Source organism: Accipiter gentilis, chromosome 32 (genome assembly GCF_929443795.1).
Source record: "Accipiter gentilis chromosome 32, bAccGen1.1, whole genome shotgun sequence".
In the NCBI taxonomy this organism is placed as follows: Eukaryota; Metazoa; Chordata; class Aves; order Accipitriformes; family Accipitridae; genus Astur; species Astur gentilis.
The window spans coordinates 11552791-11573231 of NC_064911.1; the positions used below are offsets into that span (position 1 = coordinate 11552791).

Genomic DNA, 20441 nt, shown 5'->3' on the forward strand with positions numbered 1-20441 from the left:
GCATTATTCTATGTTAGCAAAGCTTCAGAAGACCCACTTTTAAGCAAAATTAACTGGTAGAAGTCAATATAAAATGTTAATGCATATACTTCTATTTTCAAGAGTTTGTATAAACAAGAACTAATTCACACAGCATTGCTATAAAGTGAGTATTTTTGTATGGTCTCATGATACTGGCTGACATGGAGGTTTTAACATTAAATTGGAGTATGGATTAAAGATTTCAGGTTAGGTACAGTACTACTTTTATATTACTACCAAAATCAGTGCTTTTTAAGGATGCCTATGTTCTTTATTTCGTGATATTTAATTCTTGGGTTGGACCATTGCTATGAAAACACTAGTAGAAAATTGTTTCCAAGCATACCTGTTTAGAATTACTTACTCCTCCTAAGATCATCTTCTATGCTGTGATTTAGGAATTAAGTATTACTCAGTGACGTTTGTCCATTGTTTGTGACTAAATGGAATGAGTTAGTTTATAAAGAGCACTGAAATTCATCTCTTGGCTGCCAGCAAAGTTGTAAAAATGTCTCAATCTAAAGTACTGAAAAGCCTCTAAACAGATGCTGAGAAGGTAAACTCAGGAACATCATTTAATTATCTAGAATGAGCTAAAGCCTGGATGCATGGGCAATATATAGGGAGTAAGAGTTGCTGTACCTCTTGGTCTTAATTTTCAGAGGTTACTACATAGCTCTTCAAGAAAAGTTAAATACTGTATTTTTTAAGTTAATTTATGGCATTTTATTTGTTGTAAGTGAAGATGGCAAGTATATAAAAACTATCCAACTGAAGGAAAAAATGGTATTGTGCACAGACCTTTAACATACATGGTACAAAACTCAGTTAAGCTCAGTTAAAAGCAATATGCCAAGTCTTTTTTTTTTTTCTTTTTTTTTTTTTTAAGTAATAATTCAATTCACTAAAGCAGTGTTTCTGAAACTTTCTGATTCTTCATCAATAAATTAAGTTGTAGGCCACATCTTATTATGTCACCTGCAAATTTAAAGCTATCATACCCCGGTATTAAAATGTAGATCCCTTCTGGAGTATACTGTCTATTCTTCAGAGTGACTGTTGGCCTCAGAACAGATTTCTGCATTGAATATGATTCAGGAGTAAACTTTCTGGGCAAGTTGCAACTTATCATCAACTTTGTGCAGAAGAGTAGAAAGATTTTCAAGGTGCACAGTAGCACTGATCAGAGCTATGGAAAGAAACACTTATCCAAAGGCTGAGATCCAGGCACAGTTCTGCTAAAAACATGGAAAAATCAACAGTAGAATATGGGAAATTGGGGGACATAGTTCGTACTGATAGCCAAAACAATTCAGATGTGCTGGTGGTGTCTGTTAACTCCCGGTTCGGAGTTGCTTTAGCTGGCACTTTCAGTGTAAGTACCATGACCTGTCCCAGTTTATGTAGCTTCCGTGAGTGCCCTCTACTGGTATCAGGTGATTCTATCTCAGATCACGAGCGTGCTGTAATTTTGCCAACTTTTTTTTGCATCTTACGCTTATGTCTTCAGCATATATATGTGTGTGTGTGTTTATTTTGGTGGATTTTAACTTTTTAAAATTATTTTTATGGTTTTCATGTGCCTAATGCTGTTAGTCCTTAAAAAACCTTAAGACTTCCTGAAATTTCATTTCATTGGTATCTCAAAACTTTAATGCTCTTACATCACATAATGCTTTCACTTTATGCAAAGTCATGTTTTAAGTGGTTGTCATATTGCTGAGTTTTTAGTCTGTTAGTGCACTGAATTTTCTGGGGTTTCTTATAACCGAGGCTGACTCTTGCTTTTGCAGCCTCAGCTAGATAAAAGTCACCTAAGATTTTCTTATAAAATTCAACATCACTGGGGTGATACAAGCCTTATTTGTACATGAAGAAAAATCTACTCCTAGAATAAGATTTTGTCTTGAAAAAGTAGTCAGTTGAAGTCAGAGATTAAAATAGATCTGCCGCATATTTGTGCTTTTGAGATCAAAAGAATTCATCTTAATGGCATAAAATTTTCCAACATTACTGCTCACAGTCTGTAGCAATTTTTAGTATCAAAACCATTTAAACTAATTGAAAAAAGATTTGCAAGAAGAATTCAAACTGCCACTTACTGTTACAAAATTTAAATGAAAAATGCTGGTATGTGTAAGTGGGAGTTAGAAATACATGTTCAAGACCATTTTGATTATAAACACCTTGTTTAACAGAAAAGTTTGTGTAAAGGAATGACACTTGTGGCTCGGTGTCTCAGGAACTATTGATACTGCTAAAAATCTTGAGTGCCTCTGGATCTTTATTTGTGGGGCTTGTTAAATCCAAAGATGGTAGCAGGTGCCAAAATAACTGCCCAGGAAATTTATTTTCCACCTACTTAAATGAATGTGCATTTCTTTTGGTCACTAGTCTCTCTTATAGTTGTCAGTGCTTTATCTACATGATAGAGTATTTTGCATGGGGATACCTTGTGGATTTATTTGGGAATTAAAGCTTCTGCACATTGCTTGTGACTCATTAAGCAGAAGTTTTGCATTGCAGGTTGTAGAGGGTTACCAGGTGCCCACCAAAGCTGTTCTGTCACTCCCCCCCCCCCCCCCCCCCCCCCCCTCCAACTCAGCTGGACAGGGGAGAGAAAATATAACAAAGGCCTCATAAGTCGAGATAAGGACAGGGAGACATCACTCAACCAATTACAGTCATGGGCAAAACAGACTCAACTTGGGGAAAATTAATTTATTCCCAATCAACCAGAATAGGGTAATGAGAAATAAAACCAAATCTCAAAACACCTTCCCTCCACCCCTCCCTCCTTCCCAGGCACAGCTTCACTCCTGGATTCTCTACCTACCGCTCCCAGCAGCGCAGGGAGTCGGGGAATGGGGGTTGCGGTCAGTTCACCACACGTTGTCTCTGCCTCTCCTTCCTCCTCACAGGGAGGACTCCTCACACTCTTCCCCTGCTCCAGCGTGGGGTCCCTCCCATGGGAGACAGTCCTCCACAAATTCCTCCAGCATGGGTCCTTCCCACAGACCGCACTGCTCCAGTGTGGGTCCCTTCCACGGGCTGCAGTCCTTCAGGCACAGACTGTTCCAGCGTGAGTCCCCCGTGGGGTCACAGGTCCTGCCAGAAAACCTGCTCCAGTGTGGGCTCCTCTCTCCACAGGGCCACACGTCCTGCCAGGAGCCTGCTCCAGCGTGGGGTTCCCACGGGGTCGCAGCCTCCTTCGTGCACCCACCTGTTCCAGCGTGGGGTCCTCTCTCCCTGGGCTGCAGGTGGAGATCTGCCCCACCGTGGACCTCCCTGGGCTGCAGGGGGACAGCCTGCCTCACCAGGGTCTTCCCCACGGGCTGCAGGGGGATCTCTGCTCCGGCGCCTGGAGCATCTCCTCCCCCTCCTTCTTCACTGACCTGGGGGTCTGCAGGGCTCTTTCTCTTACATGTTCTCACTCCTCTCTCCAGCTGCAGTTTCTGTGCCCCAGCAACTTTTTTCCCCTTCTTAAATCTGTTATCCCAGAGGTGCTACCACCATCACTGATGGGCTCGGCCTTGGCCAGCGGCGGGTCCCTCTTGGAGCCGGCTGGCATTGGCTCTGTCGGACACGGGGGAAGCTTCCAGCAGCTTCTCACAGAAGCCACCCCTGCAGCCCCCCAATACCAAAACCTTGCCATATAAACCCAATACACAGGTGCGTAACAAAGCAAAAGTAATTGTATGCTGACATTCTGGATAGCTTACCAAAATGGCCCTGATAACATTGGCTTTCTAGATACCTTGCAAATTCTGCTTCCCCCCCCCCAGTGGAGAGGAGAAATAAATGTGTAAAGGCTGAAAATGACATGTTACAATTGATATTTTGGCAAGTGCCTTTTTATGCATGAATTATAATGTGATTTTTATTGTTCCTGTTAAGTCTTGTTACTCTCTCCTTGCCCCGTCAAGCAGTGAACATTTTTAGATATAAATCTGCCTTAGGTTACTTACAAGAGAAAGAAAGGGAGGGCGGTTACGCCACACCAAGCTGCTTTGGTTTTAGAGAAATGGTTGTCTAATTTTAGCCTAAGGACTATCAATATACGTGCATCTAAAAGTGTTATACTACTCATTGTGGGAAGTTAGGTTATCAGAAAGACTACAGATAATTAGGGAGAAAAGAAACAAAATTATCAAGTATCAGAGCTAGTGATACAGTATGTGTGCTGTCACTGTTTTCAGGTGCCTTCAGTGAGGCTGTGAGGTTTAAAATATCTTTTTGGCTTCTTAATTATCCTCATGAGAATGCTAACTGGAAAAACTACTGCATTTCTATAGTATTTTTTTAAAGTCTTCATTTAAAATTCAATTTGAGTAAGATTTTTGTATAACTACAGTCTTTATGATAGAGTTGCACTTGTAATGCTTTTAAGAACAGACTTAATGTAATGTCATGCATTAGTTGTTAACTTGCAGAGCCTTCTTATACAGGGCATTGACTTTCTGCTATCTCGCGCACCTTGTTCAATGAGCGGTTTAAGCAGTAGAAGAAATGTTTGGTTTTGCTAATGTTTTGAGAGAACTGTTATATGATCTGAGGGGCATAAAACAGTTAACCTGTGACAAGCCAAATTCTATTAGATTACCTATTAAATGCTGTTTTAGTTAGTAATGCATTGTATCCAGAGTATTTTATGTAAGATTTATATAAGTGGAGTAAATAGATTTTTTTGAGCATTTTCATGTAATTGATTGTAGTTATCTGTCTGAAGCATTTTTCCCTCTTTTTACCTGCAGTATGGATGGAGCAGATCTGTGTTTTGAAATCGTGAAGAGAGCAGATGCTGGATTCGTGTACAGTGAGGCTGTAGCCAGGTATGTATTATAATTTTAATTAATCCCACAGGATAAATGGAAAATAATGGAATATACTGTTGTACATTCTGGTAGCTAGAAGTTGGAATATAAATAATCCTGTTTCCACAGTCTGAATGTTTATTATGATAATTAGCATAATCAAAGTAGAATTTTGGAGCATTTTGTCATTTACTAGTTGTATATTTGGATGGGATTATTGAATAAAATAGTATTTCACATCCAATACTTAATTTTCTGGTTTTGCCTTTTATGGATCTCTCATACAATGGCATTAGGTGACTTGCCTGACGGGTCTGAGTTTTATTGGTCTTGCTAGATGGAGTCGTCTTCCCCACCCCCTTTTTTTTTTATATATCACTTTATTTATGGTCATTTCAACTTTTCACTTACGAGGTATACTAAAGTCAAAGAGTCTATATAATTACAGAAGGACAGCAAACCCCATTGTCCCAGTGGCATGATAATTGAGCTCAAAGCCCATGAGATGCTTTGTTTGCTTTTCTTGACACTATATTATTTTTAGCATCATAGAAGCCAGGTTGGAAGAGATATCAGGAGGTCTCTATTTCAACCTTCTGCTCAAGGCAGGGTCAACATTTCATTTGGATTATGTTGCTCAAGGCTTTGTCCAGGGGGGTCTAGAAAATCTCCAAGGATGGAGATTCCACAGCCTCCCTGGTCAACTTGATCCAGCGCATAATTATGTTCCTAGGGAAAAACATTTCCTTATAACCAGCTGGAACCTCCAGAGGACAAGGATTGTCTCCCTTGTCCTAATAGAAATGCTCTGCCTGATGCAGCACAGGATGCTGTTGGCTTTCCTGGCTTTCTACGGTCAGTAATCTGTCATGGGATCCTTTGGACACAAGAGAGAAAGAAGTTAGTCTTCAGTCTGCATCAAGCAGGCCAAGATCTTGGTTCTGTCCCTTTCTAGTTAAATCGGCACTAATACTCACTCTTTGCCTTTCTGTGTTTTGTTATAGAAGACCTGAAGGGTCCTGACTTCCTTGTCAGATGAAGCAGAATTATTGAACATTTGAAACCTTTACAAAATGAAAAATGCAGATTTTTCTTTTCTAATTTTCCTTGACTTCAATCAGAATAATCCTCAAACTTTACATTTTATTATTCATTATTATAAACACAAACTCTATTCTACTGATCTCTGCATACTTAAGGTTAAGTTGGTTGATTTAGTTTTACATAGTTAGACTCTTAAAACTTGGTTTGTTATATGTTTATAGTAATTTTCCCTGCAGGTTTGTCATGTATGATGTCTTTGTTTTTTCAGTCATTACATGAGACAGATATTGGAAGCTCTACGTTACTGTCATGATAATAATATAATTCACAGGGATGTGAAGGTAAGGGGTTTTAATTTTTCCTTTTTTTCACCACAATAATACAAACTACACATTTTTGATTTCTGTAATTTAAAGGAAGGGGAAAGCTGTAGAAAAGGAAGCTATATTTGATGAGTGTGTGTTTACTCTTACTGTGTCATGTAAGATTAAACCCAATCTCTAATTCCACCAATATAGAACATTTAGGAGGTCTTTATTCACAGATTACATATGCATTTGATTGCAAATTACTTTCAAAGTCAGTTTAATTTCTAGTTTTTGAATATTCATATGAAATCTGCTTGCTTTTTTTTTCTTGTTAGGCAAGTGTGTACATAAATTAATTGCATAAATTAAACTGGAATTGGTAGATTAATGGCATCGTTTTGACAGCATAATGACAGTCTTCATCCAGACTAAGACTTCAGAGATGTGCATGCTTAAATGCCACAGTATTGGTAGTATTACCTACTTCTTGCAAGCAGTCTTATACACTTATTATGAAAACTTCTCTAATACAAACAAGTTTGGGAGGAGAAATACAGTGTTTAACAGCAGTGTATGTACATAGTTTTTTTGATCTGGTAAATTTTGTACTATTTCTATGGATATTTATGGAACTAGTTTATCCCAAAATACTTTCATGTAAGTAATTGGGAGTTTTAACCTAAGTGGGTTTGACTCTCTTCAGTTTGAATATACATATTCATTGTTAATGTCGTAGTTTAAAATAGTTATTCCCACTTGTTTTCTCTAAGAGTTTGCTTTTATCCAAAGTGAGTTAAGCATTATAGGAATTAATGAAAATTCTGACAAGCTCTGATGGTGCAGTTTGAGGAGTGAATCTCTGGTTTTAGTGACTAGAGAAGATTGAGAGAGGGTAAGCTGTGCTTCAGACTCCTACAGGTGATCTGTGAGGGAAGAGAGTATGGACACTGAACTGATGATTTTCATTTAAAGAGTCATTTAGTCTTGTGTACACAGGCATTGCAGACCTTTCTCAATCTTTCTCCTTTCCTTCTAAAATCAAGAAAATTATTCCATGTAATAGGCACTTCCCCCCCACCCCCCACCCCCAAGTTTGGTATTTTAAAAGTAATTTCTTACAGCAAATTCTAAATACAGCCTCTTAATTGCTGGTAGAGTGTCTCATCTTGTTCTGTCTTGAAGGTTCCAGATTCTTTTAATTGTTCATTTTTGCTACCACAGGAGAATTTCAGAATTAATATAATCTTTATGTTGCTGTGTCTTCCTGAAAGCTGCACCTGTTTTTGTTGGACTGTGTTACTGAACGAAAACGAATTTCAGTTTCAAGGGCCTCTGAGGGAGGCCCACTTTACTGAGTGTAAAATGGGAGTTTATTTTGTAGTTTATTCAGACTCTGAAAACTTTAAAATCACTGTTTTTATTAAATACCATCCTTAGAAATAAACCTGTTCAATTACATAAGTGAGCAAGAATTTTTAACGTATCAGTCTAAAGTAGTGTAAACCAACAGATACTGTTTCATTTTGGCAAAAGCAGTGCAGAAATACACCTGTAGGGTGTGGGTGTGTAACATACTAAGCTAACTGCAATATCCCAGCTCTAGATGTCACTGTAGACATTGTTTTGAAAGGAAGTAGACTAAATGACCAATTTCCAAATTGTCTGAATAGATGAAAGTGAATTAATAAAAATCTGTAAGGTTGATGTAGTCATACTACATTTTTTTCCTTCTTAAGCTTTCTGTGAATGTTATTGTGAACTGCAAAATGTTTGATCATTATCTGATGCACAAGAAAATTTGCACCTTATAGTCCCTGTAAGAATTAGATGTCTTTTAGCCACTGTTGTGCTCCCTTAGCTCTTGACCAATTAGGAAGAGTTAGACGGGAATACTTCAGTTTGCTGTACTCTGGTGCCAAAAACTTCACCTGACTTCTGTAAGTGACAAGATCTGCCAAAGCTTCTGGAGCACTATGATGCAGCCTATGATAAACTCCCATATGCCCCAGATTCACCTCCGATGACAGAATCAAAACATGAAAGCTTTTAGAAGATGGCCTGTAGTTTCACTGCTCTGTGAGACCAGATGTTTCTTGAGCCTCTGTATATAATTTGACCCCTTTCAGTGTTGCTTAAAAGCTTTATAATCAGTGACAATTGCACCTTTGCTTCACCTGCAGTTAATGTGATCCTGCATTCATTCGCTGCTTGGAAATTGGATCATACAATAAGGAAAGTAGAAAATGCTAACACAGGAAGGTGAAAAACTCAAGGCAGCTGTGCATCAGAAATGTGAATGTCAAGAACTTTTTCCCTTACCACAGCATTTATTCCTATTCTGCCAACCTAGTGATATAGGACTCAGCCATTCCTTTTATTCTTTCAGAACCTTGCTGTGTCAGAAATCCCCAAAAGATGGCTACCAAAAGTAGCAACATTGAAATGGGGTCTTTTCCAATATAGACTGTTATTACACAGGAATACGTATACAGAATGATCTTTATGTAAGAGATCAAAAAAGGGGAAATGGGAGTAATATGGGTCTGAAATGAGATGCTTTTTCCATAAAACCCTTGCTAGAGTTCGAGTACCATTTGTCACTGAAGTCAGTTTCTCTTGAGCTGTCAGTATTAGACAATACTGAAAGTATTTTGTTAATATAGTCATTAAAAAGTGATGAGTGGGAGAGGACCTTTAAAACAGGACAAAGAACTAGGAGAAAAATGGCTTATCTCTTTCCTCCAAATCTCCACTTCACTATATTCTGTCCTGCAAAATAGTGTTTTCTCTTACTTCACCTTCAGGAATAAGAAAGTAATAAATTGGGTTAACTCTGCACTAAAGTGGTTTTTCTCTTAACATAAATACAACTGAAGATAGTTCCCTTGTATACAGCAACACATTTAATACAGGCAATAATGCATGCCTGGAGATTTAATGGAACTAAAAACAAGTAACGAAAATGTGCTCTATAGCTGTAAACTTTCTTCAAGCAGGAGACAAATTAATAGTATGCCTCTGCAACTCTTACCTGTGAAGGATACTACTGATCATTGAACTTCCTTAAGTTCTGTGCTATAGAATTATTTTAATAACTATGATTTTAAAAGCTGAAGTTGGTGGATTTTTATAAATAGGTGAACCTGAATATTTCCAATCCCTATGGTTGTTAAGGTGATGTAGAGTACCTAAAACAGCACTGTGCATTTAGCAGAGTCACATTTGGTCAGCATTCACTATTTTGAGTCATTACATTCTCAGCATATGGGAAAAGTTGCTTTATCTTGCCTTGACAGTTTCACTGAGTTACCTTTTAGTAAGAGGATAGACTAACATTGATCTTGGTAGAAGAATTTTGTGCTAGTTACTGAAAGGAGAATGGTATTCAGCTCAAGAAATAGACTGTTCAAGCATTGTGTAAGTTATGAAGCAGGACAGTGTTCTATAAAAAGTGCATTTCTTCAGTGTTTATTGCAGATTTTTTCACCTGTTCATTTTTGCAATAACTTCAATGGAATGTTTTTTTATCAGTAAAACATCAAGAAGTTTTACAGTCTTCAGTTAGCCTATATTGTGATGCTTATATAGCATTTTATATAGTTGCAGAAATCTTGTTGTAAAAATACCTTTTAATATAACTGATACAAGAGTAATTTAATCACATCAAGAGCATTAGTTGCAGAGGTTTTATCCTTAGTCCACTCCAAATACACCGACTTTGTTCTATGATTTCCATGTAGTTTGTTTGTATGTGTTTCTCTGATCAGTAGAATGATTGGTGTGCAACTGAAGTCAGAGCAAGCTTGTTGGCTAAATGTAGACATCCAAAATTTTCATTTATCTCAGTGGGTATGAACACTTGTTTCCAACATGTGATCATCTAAATAGATGAAACTGCTAAAGCAAAAATGCACGGATTCTGACTTCTCTGCTGTTAAGATTCAGTTCAATATTTCTGTGGCTGGAAGTAAAACCACTTTTTCCAGAGAGTAGAACTAAGCATTAATGCGCTGTGTTGTGAGTCTCATACAAATCTGAGTTGGTCCAGGTGACTTGAGACTTGATCAGTGGATAGATTTGCATGTTGATTTATGCGCTATACAGAACTTAATTAACCATATGCATTTTGAGAGCGCACACAGTTACCACTTCTGTCTTTCACTGCCTAAACTACTTGTAGTTAGGCGCTTCAGATTTTGCCAGCAGAGTTGAAGGGTCTTATACTTCTGCTTTTAGGTGTATCTAGAAAATGAGTAAGGCTTGTACATATGTGTGTGTGTGTGTTTATGTAAATAGTGTATATTCAAATATATAAAAAATAACCAGAATAGATCCTGTTCTTTAAGACCATCTTCTCTTTCCAATCTTTGAATATCCAAAACAAGAAATCTGCTGCATGTTACTTTCCTTCTACTCTTTTCACTTTGGCATGGAACCTGTTTTATGCTTTCTGGGGACAGCCAGTAAAAGCTGGTGCTTTTTCTGTGTTTTCTCGAAGTTATTAGATCCTTGAGATCCAGTAGCAACTGCTTCCTATCTCAGAGTCCCCGTTCTCGTTTTGTCCTGCCCTTTTTTTAGTGTACTGTTAGCTGGCTGCTGGGTTAGCTGGCTGCTCAGAAGCAGTTTTGCTGAGAAGTATATTTATGCTGCTTGGCCTACTTAGAGCTCAACATCTACATGCTTTCTGATCAGGAAGTTTATATATTCCAGTCATTTGCCCAGCCAGTCAGAAAACACGTATCTTCTGATCGATGAGCTGGCCACCCATGTAGCACATTTGAACAGATTAACCAGAAAATAGACAGACACTTGCAGTCTTTTAAACTGCTTTGCAAACCATATGCTGTGCATATTTGCCTTAGGATTTTGTGTTCCCTGCTATGGAAGTGAATTATTTTATTTCCTATTATACAATTCATGAGTCACTTGCTAACTTCTGATTTGGCACCAGGTTGTCTAAGCAGTGCAAGAAGTTTAGCACAAGCTGCGTTTTGCTGAAGTATTTCTCTGTCCCTCCCTCATGCCTTTCTCTTTTGGGGGATTTTTCCTCCATGAACTATGCTGTCAAATGCTAGACTAATGTATTACTCAATTTGTAGTTTTTAAACTTTCTTGTACTGTATGAAAGCTTTTCCACTATTTAAAACAAGAAAAATTTTGATGCAATTCAAAAATTTAAAGGAGACATCATCTTGAACAGACTACATAGGATAAAAGTAAAGTATACATCATTTTTTTGGTCCTATGTAGAAAAGGTGGAAAGGCATCTTGCTAAGAGTCTATCACAAAGTTATATTTGATTAGTAGTTCCCAAAGTTTCATCCGTTTTCTTGCCTTTTTGATAAATGCAGCACTGGGGAGCAAGTGACTAGAAAGTGGAGAAAGAATGACTTAAGCCTATGCTACCATAAAGAACTCTATATAAAGAACATTCACAGGCAGACACTCTGCTGAGATATCCTAACAACTGCAAATACACTCCCTAGAAAATGTGTTTAAGGAGGGACAGAAGTAGTGGGTTCTCAGTTTGGGCCTGTGCGAGTTTTAAGAACATATTGGTAGTAAACAGCTTTGCTCACCCAGACTTAGAGCTACTGATCTAAAACCAGTCATCTAAGCAGCACTGTGCCGTCTGGAGGACTTAAACTGCTCGATTCAGTCCTGCTGTAGGTACTTGGCCATTGGTTGTGTTGCGCAGTCAAAAACCCACCTGCACAAACCGGCTTCCCACGCTCAAGGACTGTGTTTGCAAAGCAACTTTCCTACAGTGCTTTGTAGAATTAGACCCTGAAGCTGCCAACTTCAGGTTTTTCCATAAGTCGTATGCTAAACATCACATGGGAATCCTGTGAAAGAAGCACTCACTAAATTTTATTGTCACGGGTAACACCGTATTAAATAAAATACTATCTTCCTATGATTTTCTGTCTTTTTCACTTGCATCTTTATTTAACTTCTGCAGAACACGAAGCAGCTGTCAGGTGATATGAAGTCTTGGGGTCCCTCCAAGAGAAGACCTAGTATTTTGTGTCTACTGGCACTTGGGTCAGTTTAGTGTACCTGTCATGGAACTCAGTAGCAGTGTTGGGAAGACAGAATTGCTTACTACATTTTATTGTGAAGTTTTGGATGAGCGATGGGATTTCTCAGAATACCTAGTATTTTATAGGACTTCTTACACTCAGTAGACTCCTCTTGATCTCAGTTGCAGAGAAGATTGTACAAAGGTAAAAAAGCATTATGTAATCTTAAGTGTCTTCTACAGAAATTGTTCAAATTAATTGAAATATTTACTTAAGTCATCATGATATTCTAACTTCTACAGAAAAAACAAAACAAAACAAGAAAAACCACGCCAACCACAAAATCTCCTGATTTGCATTGCTTTCATACTGTTAATGATCATTAAATGTTTATCATTGAATATATTTTGTATACCAGTAAATAATAAGCATTTATGCCTTCCTAATTAAACCATAGAATATACCTCACAAGATTAGGCTAGGAGTATGGAAATTCCAGTGATTTGTTTTGTTTTGTTGGGGTTTTTTTTAATCCTAAGTAGTACCAGAGGTTAGAAATAACTGCATGTATGCATTTCAACCTTCCCCCCCCGAATATTATTGTACATTCAGATATGGTGCAATTTTGTAGATCTTTTGTGCTTTATGCACTCTTCTGTAAATGCTCTGGATTTAAACATTGGTGTGAAGGAGGTGGCTTCTGGAGCAGCATGTGTTAATGCACCTTTGAAGTGGAATAAGTTTGTAGCACTTTGGGGTGAGTATGCTATCCTGAGTACACCAAGGCTGCGTATCAATAAGGAAGCCAGTGCCTCAGCTGTTGAATGGGACTGTCCTGGATAAGACTGCAAGAAAAATGACTCCTGACAAAGCTACAGAGCATGTATAAAACCCATTCTTCTCAAACACTAAGTAAAATCCTAGATTTTCTAATTTCTGTTCATCTGTGGCTGCTTCATCCCTGCAGGTTATCTGTCACCATCAAAACTTTCTCTTCAGTCACTGTGTGTAATTTCAGTAACACTGTGGCCATGATAGGAAATGTCAGAGCAGGGTGATAAATTAAATCTTAAATCTGAGATTTCTGCTATGTTAGTACAAAGCTGTAGTAAAGCTTTTTCTGTGAAGGCTATAATTAAAAAAGTACATAATTTCTTACACACTTTTTTACTCCTATAAAAACAGTTCTTATAGCAAAACCCTAATGTGATGGACAGAGTTAAAGTAAATAATGGCATTTTTCAGTAACTTTAGAATAAGATGTCATCAAGAACTTTTCTTTATGCACTAAAGAGTTTTAGCATTTCATGATGCATTCCCCATTTAAAAAAATAAAGGAATCAACTTTCTACCCAAACAGTCGTGAACAAAAAAATACATATTAATCTTGAATGTGTTTTGTAGCTCTCTCTGCCTGCTTCCTTAAGCCTTTGATATGTGGTTAAGCCATTGCAGAGAAAACGTTTGTGCTTTGTTCAGCCTTCTGTATAAAGGAAACCCGTGTCCAAAACCCGGGATTCTTTTATTGATGGTAAAAGAAAACTGGGTCCTCAACTTCAGCCTAGTTTCTGCCTTCTTCCTTGATTTATTTAGGTAGAAAACACTGTCCATAGGTCAAACATAAAATGTCTTTTGCATTGCATGGATGAAGGGGTATTACACAGTTCACTGTATAAATTACTTGGATTCATTTGGATATGCACATCAGATTTATTATGGCTAATGTTGATGTAGCAAGCAAGATAATTTGAAAAAAAAATTTACAAGTAATATGTTATCATTTTACTTAAATATTCACCATGTCATATCAAAGTCTGGTTATAGGTAGTTTAAATGAGTTTATTGTTACTTATATTCTACTAAAATCTTTTCATATTCCTTCACATTTCGGGAGTCTCTTCAGTGAAAATATCAGCTTTACGTTTGTGGTGTTCAGGTGTGGATTTTGTAAACAGGCCATACAGACATTTCTTAAATTTTTTATCTAGCAGAAGGGTTATAACTGGATCTAAACTACTCTTAGCAGCAGCAAGACAAGTAAGGAAATTTTTAATTTCCACTAGACGGTTTAGCCTTGGGCAGTCATTATTTGTAAGCAGTATATAAAAAATTGGCCTAAAAATATGGTATGGAAGAAAGCAGACAGTTAATATCATCTGGATGACAAGAATGTTTCTTTTCACTGTATTGTAAATTAGATGTTTTTCTCCAATACAGGTATTTTTTTGTATTTTACTCAGATGTCTGGTAAGAGAATAGTATGATGACAAAACTATCATAAAAGATAAAAAAAAACATGCAGTGGCAAGAGAAGCTGCAATCATTGTGGTAAATTCCCCAGCTTCTACCCTGATGTTGTAGCATCTCTGAAATTCTTCCATAGCCCTTCCCTGGACATTATATGTTATAGCTGTTACCGTTATGCAGAGCACAGTAAGCCATATAGTGATGCACAAATATTTAGCAAATTTTGGCTGACGAAATTTTTCAAGTATACATCTGTAAAAGTTTTCATTAACCACTTGAGAGTATTGTGTGTCACTATTTTTCTTCAGTGTTGCATACTGACTTAGAGCAGTTGAACATAAAATTATAATTGTAACATACATACTGACATGCATAATGAGAGTCCCAATGTGATTTGCTATTCTGCATGCTACAGAGTCGTAAGTCCACTGATACCCTCTTGCAAAATAGACAGCCAGAAAAGGCATTGTGCTACACACAAGTAAATTTGCAGTGACAAGGTTTGCCAGGTAAATGTATTGTGTTCTTTTTGTGGGTGCTTGTCTTGAAAATATCCAGGCAGCAAGAATATTTCCAAAACTTCCAGCAGGAAATAAGAAAGAGTAGATGACTGGTAGAGCTACAGTAGTAGCTAACGATGGCTGAAGAAGACATGTTGAATTTCTCATCTATGCCGGTATTTCTTGAATGAATGGTCAGAGCTGAAACACAATGAAAAGAATTATTCTTCTCTAATGTGCCTCTAACATCTCTTTTATTCTTTGCTCTTATTTTAACTGTTCCTTTTTCTCCCCTACCTTTCAGTGTTACAAAGTGCTGTTTGTCCTCTGTGGTTGTCATCTTGAGTTTGCATGAGGTTACCCTTTGGGTGTTCTCTTCCACTGAGAGTTTGTTAAACCCCAAAGATTTTACATGCGTAGAATCTAATAAAATAAACTAGGAAACAGAAGGTTCGAGCTAGGGTCTGACAATAACTGTGTGGTCTTGGTTTATTTCTCAATCTTCTGGAACATCTGTAACCTACTTTGGAAACCACTTCTAGACTATATTCAGTTAAATAAGCAAAATAGGTGCAAAGTACTACTTTAATTGCAGAAATGCGGAAGAGTATCCTGTACCTCCATTTAAGTATAAATTAGACTGTGCATGATGCAGAAATAGGTGCATTTATTTTGTGCTGATACCTGTATCTAATGTTACTTTATTCAAAGCTCTAGTCTTAGATGTACCTTTTGTGTAAGCAATTCAGTCTGTATTTTTCAATATAAAAAATGGTTGTTGAAAACTGCAATATATATATTTTTTCCAAGTTCAGTTTTCAATCTTTTCTCAATTTCCAGGCTGAAAATAAGAAATCAAAGCTCTCTACAATGCATATAAAAACTGGTATTTCAGCTTACTAACCTGTAGTGAAGAGAGATTTTATTGTTGTACAGATACTGTTTTAGTGAAGTGTATCCTAGTTAGCTTTTGTTCAATATAAAATCATATGGAAAAAATCAACAGATTTCAAGCTTACAGACTGATAATAATTGTTTTTAAACAGCTGTAAGTAAATGAACTCAGATACTGAAGAGGATTCTGTGTAGCTATGATAAAAAGGCCAGATACCAAGTCGATTAGCAAAAAGTTGTAAAAGTCATATTTAAAAATTATGCTGTAGGCCATGTTTGACAACTTGCAAATTAAACTAACTTTTACAGCTGTTGCATTTTAGTGTACACTAAGTCCCATATGGATTGTTGAACCAAAATGTATGAAATTCTTTTATGATAATGAGTTACATTCACAAAGTAATTGTTGAATTCAGTCATTTAGAAGTCTTAACGATCATTTTTGTGTCAATGCCCAAATTTTGTCAGTTGAAACAAAGAAGTAGTAGTTTTAAGCTTACCTATGCAAGCTGCAGGCACCTTCCTTTGCAGAGAGGAAATTTTTCTGTCTGATGTCCTTTTTATCTCCAATGCTGCAATGAAACGGATGATACTTGAATCTGGAAAGTACAGTTAAGAATATCTCTCTGACATAAGTAGGTTTTCAGAATGTACACTTTTCTTTTACAGTGGCAAAATGCAGCTAGACGTTTAAAGTTCAGACAAGATGATGTTGTCTGTGCAAAAAACCATTGAAATCAGGTCAGGGTGCAGCTCCATTAGAGAAATAAAAAGAATGAGATAGCGTCAAAGGCGGTAGTAACAGTCCTTCGGTCATGTAGGTATGACATAGAAACACCTTACAATCCTTTGTCTAGTGCTTGCCTCTTTTTGGGGGTGGAGGGATTGTTACTGTCATTCTCTTTAGGACTGCCCACTTTCTAGAGTGAAAAAAAAAAAACAAAGTTGCTGTTTTATGCATGAAAACTTGTATTTTCAATGACATTTAACTGTTCTTCAGCTCCAAGAGGTATCACAAAGCTGACTGTCTATTCCTGAAGCCCACATGCAATAATACTGTATGCATGTCTGTCCTCATACGAGTGACCAAATGAACACCTCATGTGCCTATTCAGGTGATGGATTGTGTGGAAGCAATTTACAGCTGATACATTCTAGGCATCAGTTGGGGGAAACTGACTCTGTGTCCAAGAAATACTGTATTTTATACAAATCGTCCAGAAGTGTGCACAGGACAATTTCCTTCCTCCACAGGAAAGGTTTGATCACAGATCAGTCAAACTCTGTTTAACTCTGCAGAGCTTGAGACCTTTGGATTTCTTTCTGTCTGATACACATGTGGTTGTCAGATACGGCTTTTTAACAGTTACAAGTAAGTTCCTTTATGAGAACAGAGGAGATACAAAAACCATACAAAAACTTCTGCAATTTTGGTAAGGTTCTTTTTTGTTAGTTCTGGTTTATGTTTAAATATACACCGTGAGAATCCACCTCAGTGATCTACTATCAATTTTATTGTTCAGTCTCGTTATTAATTTTATATTTTTTTACTAAAATGATGGATATGTATGCTGGCCTCTTATTTAGACTACGTAGTTGATCTCATTTAAGATGAAGTTTAAGTGAGGGGAAACTTGCTGTGGAGTGCTAGTAATTAGTTTGTAATACTGTAATTAGTTTGCATGTGCTTTAATTCTTGTTCCTGTTAGGTTTAGTTATACCTTGTTTTTATTTTTTCCACTTTTGAATGTATAGTTATATTAAAATTTGTTCTAACAAAGGAGTCTTGTATTCATTAAGCATTTAATAGTCTCTTAAGTAGTCTTAGAAGTTCTTGTTACTGTGGTGTTCCATACAGGTTTAGACACAAGAATGCATATCCTGAAAATTTGCTAAGAGGAGACATACTAAAAATGGTGTGAGCAATTCCAGTTAGTAGGGTTGTTTTAAATTATTATTACTCAGTTTGTTGTTAACTGTAGCGTGTATTATTTATAATTTGATGACCATAACTCTTGTTGTAGGAAGAGATAACGCTACATTTTTTTTCTGAATTATTGTATGATAATAGATTATTAAAGTGAATTACAGTCTATCAGACTTCATTTTGGAACTGATGAGTAACAAAGGAATGGGATAAATATAAAAAAAAAACCAAACACAAAAAACCAACCCCAGAAATACAGTTATAGTTGGTTCTAAGCTCTAGTAAGCACCTACATTATTCTTTTAGTCGACTATTTCCATTCACCTAACTTACAAATGGCACATTTTATCTAAAATATATTTGATGATGTGCTATATATTGGATGATAATGGTACAAGTGCATCTTTTATGCAATTTGCGCTTAGGTTCTTCATAATGACCTTCACGTGCATTCTTCACCTCAATTATTTATATTTTCTGTACTCTTTAACCATGATCACTTTCTAATTTATACATGTAACTAGATTTTATATGCCAGAAGGCAGCATATGTTGCATTCTGCCATTGTATGGAGACAACTTGATTTGTGGCCCAAATCCAGGGAAATTCCCAGTGGAGAAAGGTATTTCAGTTAGCCATATAGAACCCATACCTAGCGTGTTATGTAATATAATCATATATGACAGAGTGATCCACTTGCAGGCTGCCTGGCCACTTCCTCTCCCCTCCACCTGCTTGAGATGATAGAAGACGGCCCGGTCAACCTCCTCTCTCCTTGTGCCTGTCACAAACCAAATGGAGAACTGGACTGTTCCTGCTGTACAACAGAGCATATAATGCGTTTGCAGCAGTTGCTCCTTGCAGGATGGAAGAAGGCAGCAGCTCAGTTACCTCTGGCTCCTGTAGCAGTCCTGGCTCTCTCTGTGCCGCGGAGGGCCCAGGAGATGCGCTCAGTCTCTGCATCTTGAAGGGTGGAAGGCGACTGCTGGGGCTAGGGCACAGAAAAGTGTGTGACCCTGGGTATGGCTACAATGGGTGCTGAGGATGAATCATACCGAATAGATGTACAGCATGCACCAAACACGCAGCAGCCTTTAAACTGAGATTTAATTTCATGTATTTGGAATTTGATCTACTGTCTGGCATTTAATACCGAGATAAGTCTCTAAGATGCACTGGCTACTACACAAATGCAATCCATATTTTCTTTCCAAAAAAAATCATTTACCAAGTAGTTTGCCTAGAGCTTTGACTTTTGGTGCTTAGTTTCATTGGGGATTTTTTTTCCTTAAACATTAAAATTGAAAGGTTTTTTGGCTGCATAAACTCTTAAGACAGATGCACTACACAATAACTGTTTTCAGTTGGACATCTATATCAGGAGAGTTGTTGCAGAGAAGAACCGTGGTGCTCTGCCTGCTCATCAGCTTTCCCTGCAGGGGTGACCTGGTATGTGTGCAGCTCTTCTCCTGACTTGATATAATGAGGATTTTAGCTATAGTCAGTGTATGTATTTAATATTGTAAGAAGAGCTTATCAAAGCAAAATCATCTAAGCTCACATTTAAATCTACTCTAATTGAGTCAAGCACTATGCTGAATCAGTGAAGATAAAATATTAGGCAGGTTTGAGCTGGGTCTGTCTTTGCTGTTCACTAATGATTTGTTTTCACCAGTTTTAGAACTGCCCTTGTGGTTCAGCAAAATAGGCCCAAAATGAAAGTTCTTACATTGTTTGATGAATTACAAGTGTATGCAGCATAACTCTGTAGCATCCTTAGGGATATAGAAATGGGGATATATTGCACTCGTAGCTTCAATTCTTTGGTTGTCATAAAATATACAAAGTTAAGTGTTTCATGGGCTCTGGGTAATTGTTTTACATAGACAAAACACAAGCCAAACAATGTCTTTTAGGCAGGAAAACTTAGCTTGAAGTTGACAATACTAACAAAAATAATCTTCCAACATTTTTATACTTCAGGTCTTGAATGCTAAATACTTGGTATTTTTTTCCCCAATGACATTCTTTCTGCAGCTCTCAGAGGTGTCTTTAACTGTGTTAGCTTCTAAAAAAACATTGGCTGTGTATTGGTCACAATGATTTTTACTTTTAACTTAAGAAATCAGTTTTTAACATGAAAACTGTGTTGGCCATCATACTCAAATAGGAAAGTTTCTCTTTGTGTTTCTGCACCATACTATAATTCGTGTTTTTTCAAATTAAATATGTTTGTGTATAACAGCTTTCTGGCTTTTTCAGGTTCTTCTTGAGCTTCTGTGAAAATGAAAAAGTAATAAAGCAAAAATAAAAACCTAAAACATGGCAGTAAAAGCAAAACTGAGACTTAAAAGGTAGATTCTGTTGGCTGCAAGCTGGGGAGTTCTGGCTGCAAAATTAATTCCTTGCTGATAAAGAACATTTCTATACCCCCTGACAAAAAAGACCCTGTCTTTTCATCAGACTTTTAATTTGTTGTTGACTGTGCTTACATTAACATCTTTACCTAGTAAGAATTTTTGTGGAAGGAGTAGCAAGTATCTTTTTCTTTTCAAAGTACAGTCATTTGTATCTGTGGTTTGAGAGTTCTATGAAGAAGGTGGCCTTGCTTTGTAATAAGTGCAAAGCTGTATTAGCATTCTTTGTATGCAAACTTAAAGGAA

The 20441-nt window shown here is 37.1% G+C and overlaps 2 protein-coding genes across 21 annotated transcripts in view; one reads left to right on the top strand and one right to left on the bottom strand.

Annotated features, from left to right (window-relative positions):
- CASK (calcium/calmodulin dependent serine protein kinase) overlaps nt 1–20441 on the top strand; it is a 240457-nt gene that overhangs the window by 113523 nt on the left and 106493 nt on the right. For all 20 annotated transcript variants that reach the window (XM_049834799.1, XM_049834804.1, XM_049834802.1 and 17 more), the window contains exons 4-5: nt 4776–4853; nt 6148–6220. In XM_049834799.1, the coding sequence (XP_049690756.1) occupies nt 4776–4853; nt 6148–6220 (151 nt within the window). The remainder of the gene's footprint in view (nt 1–4775; nt 4854–6147; nt 6221–20441) is intronic.
- Nucleotides 14091–16462, bottom strand: GPR82 (G protein-coupled receptor 82). Its single transcript, XM_049834829.1, has 2 exons — nt 16352–16462; nt 14091–15158 (listed from the first exon to the last, which is right to left on the bottom strand). The coding sequence occupies exon 2, from the start codon at nt 15123–15125 to the stop codon at nt 14091–14093; it is 1035 nt and encodes a 344-aa protein (XP_049690786.1). The 5' UTR covers nt 15126–15158; nt 16352–16462.

Bases quoted from the DNA above. Each gene is read 5' to 3' on its own strand.
- GPR82 (XM_049834829.1), bottom strand. From the start codon at position 15,125: ATGAGAAATTCAACATGTCTTCTTCAGCCATCGTTAGCTACTACTGTA.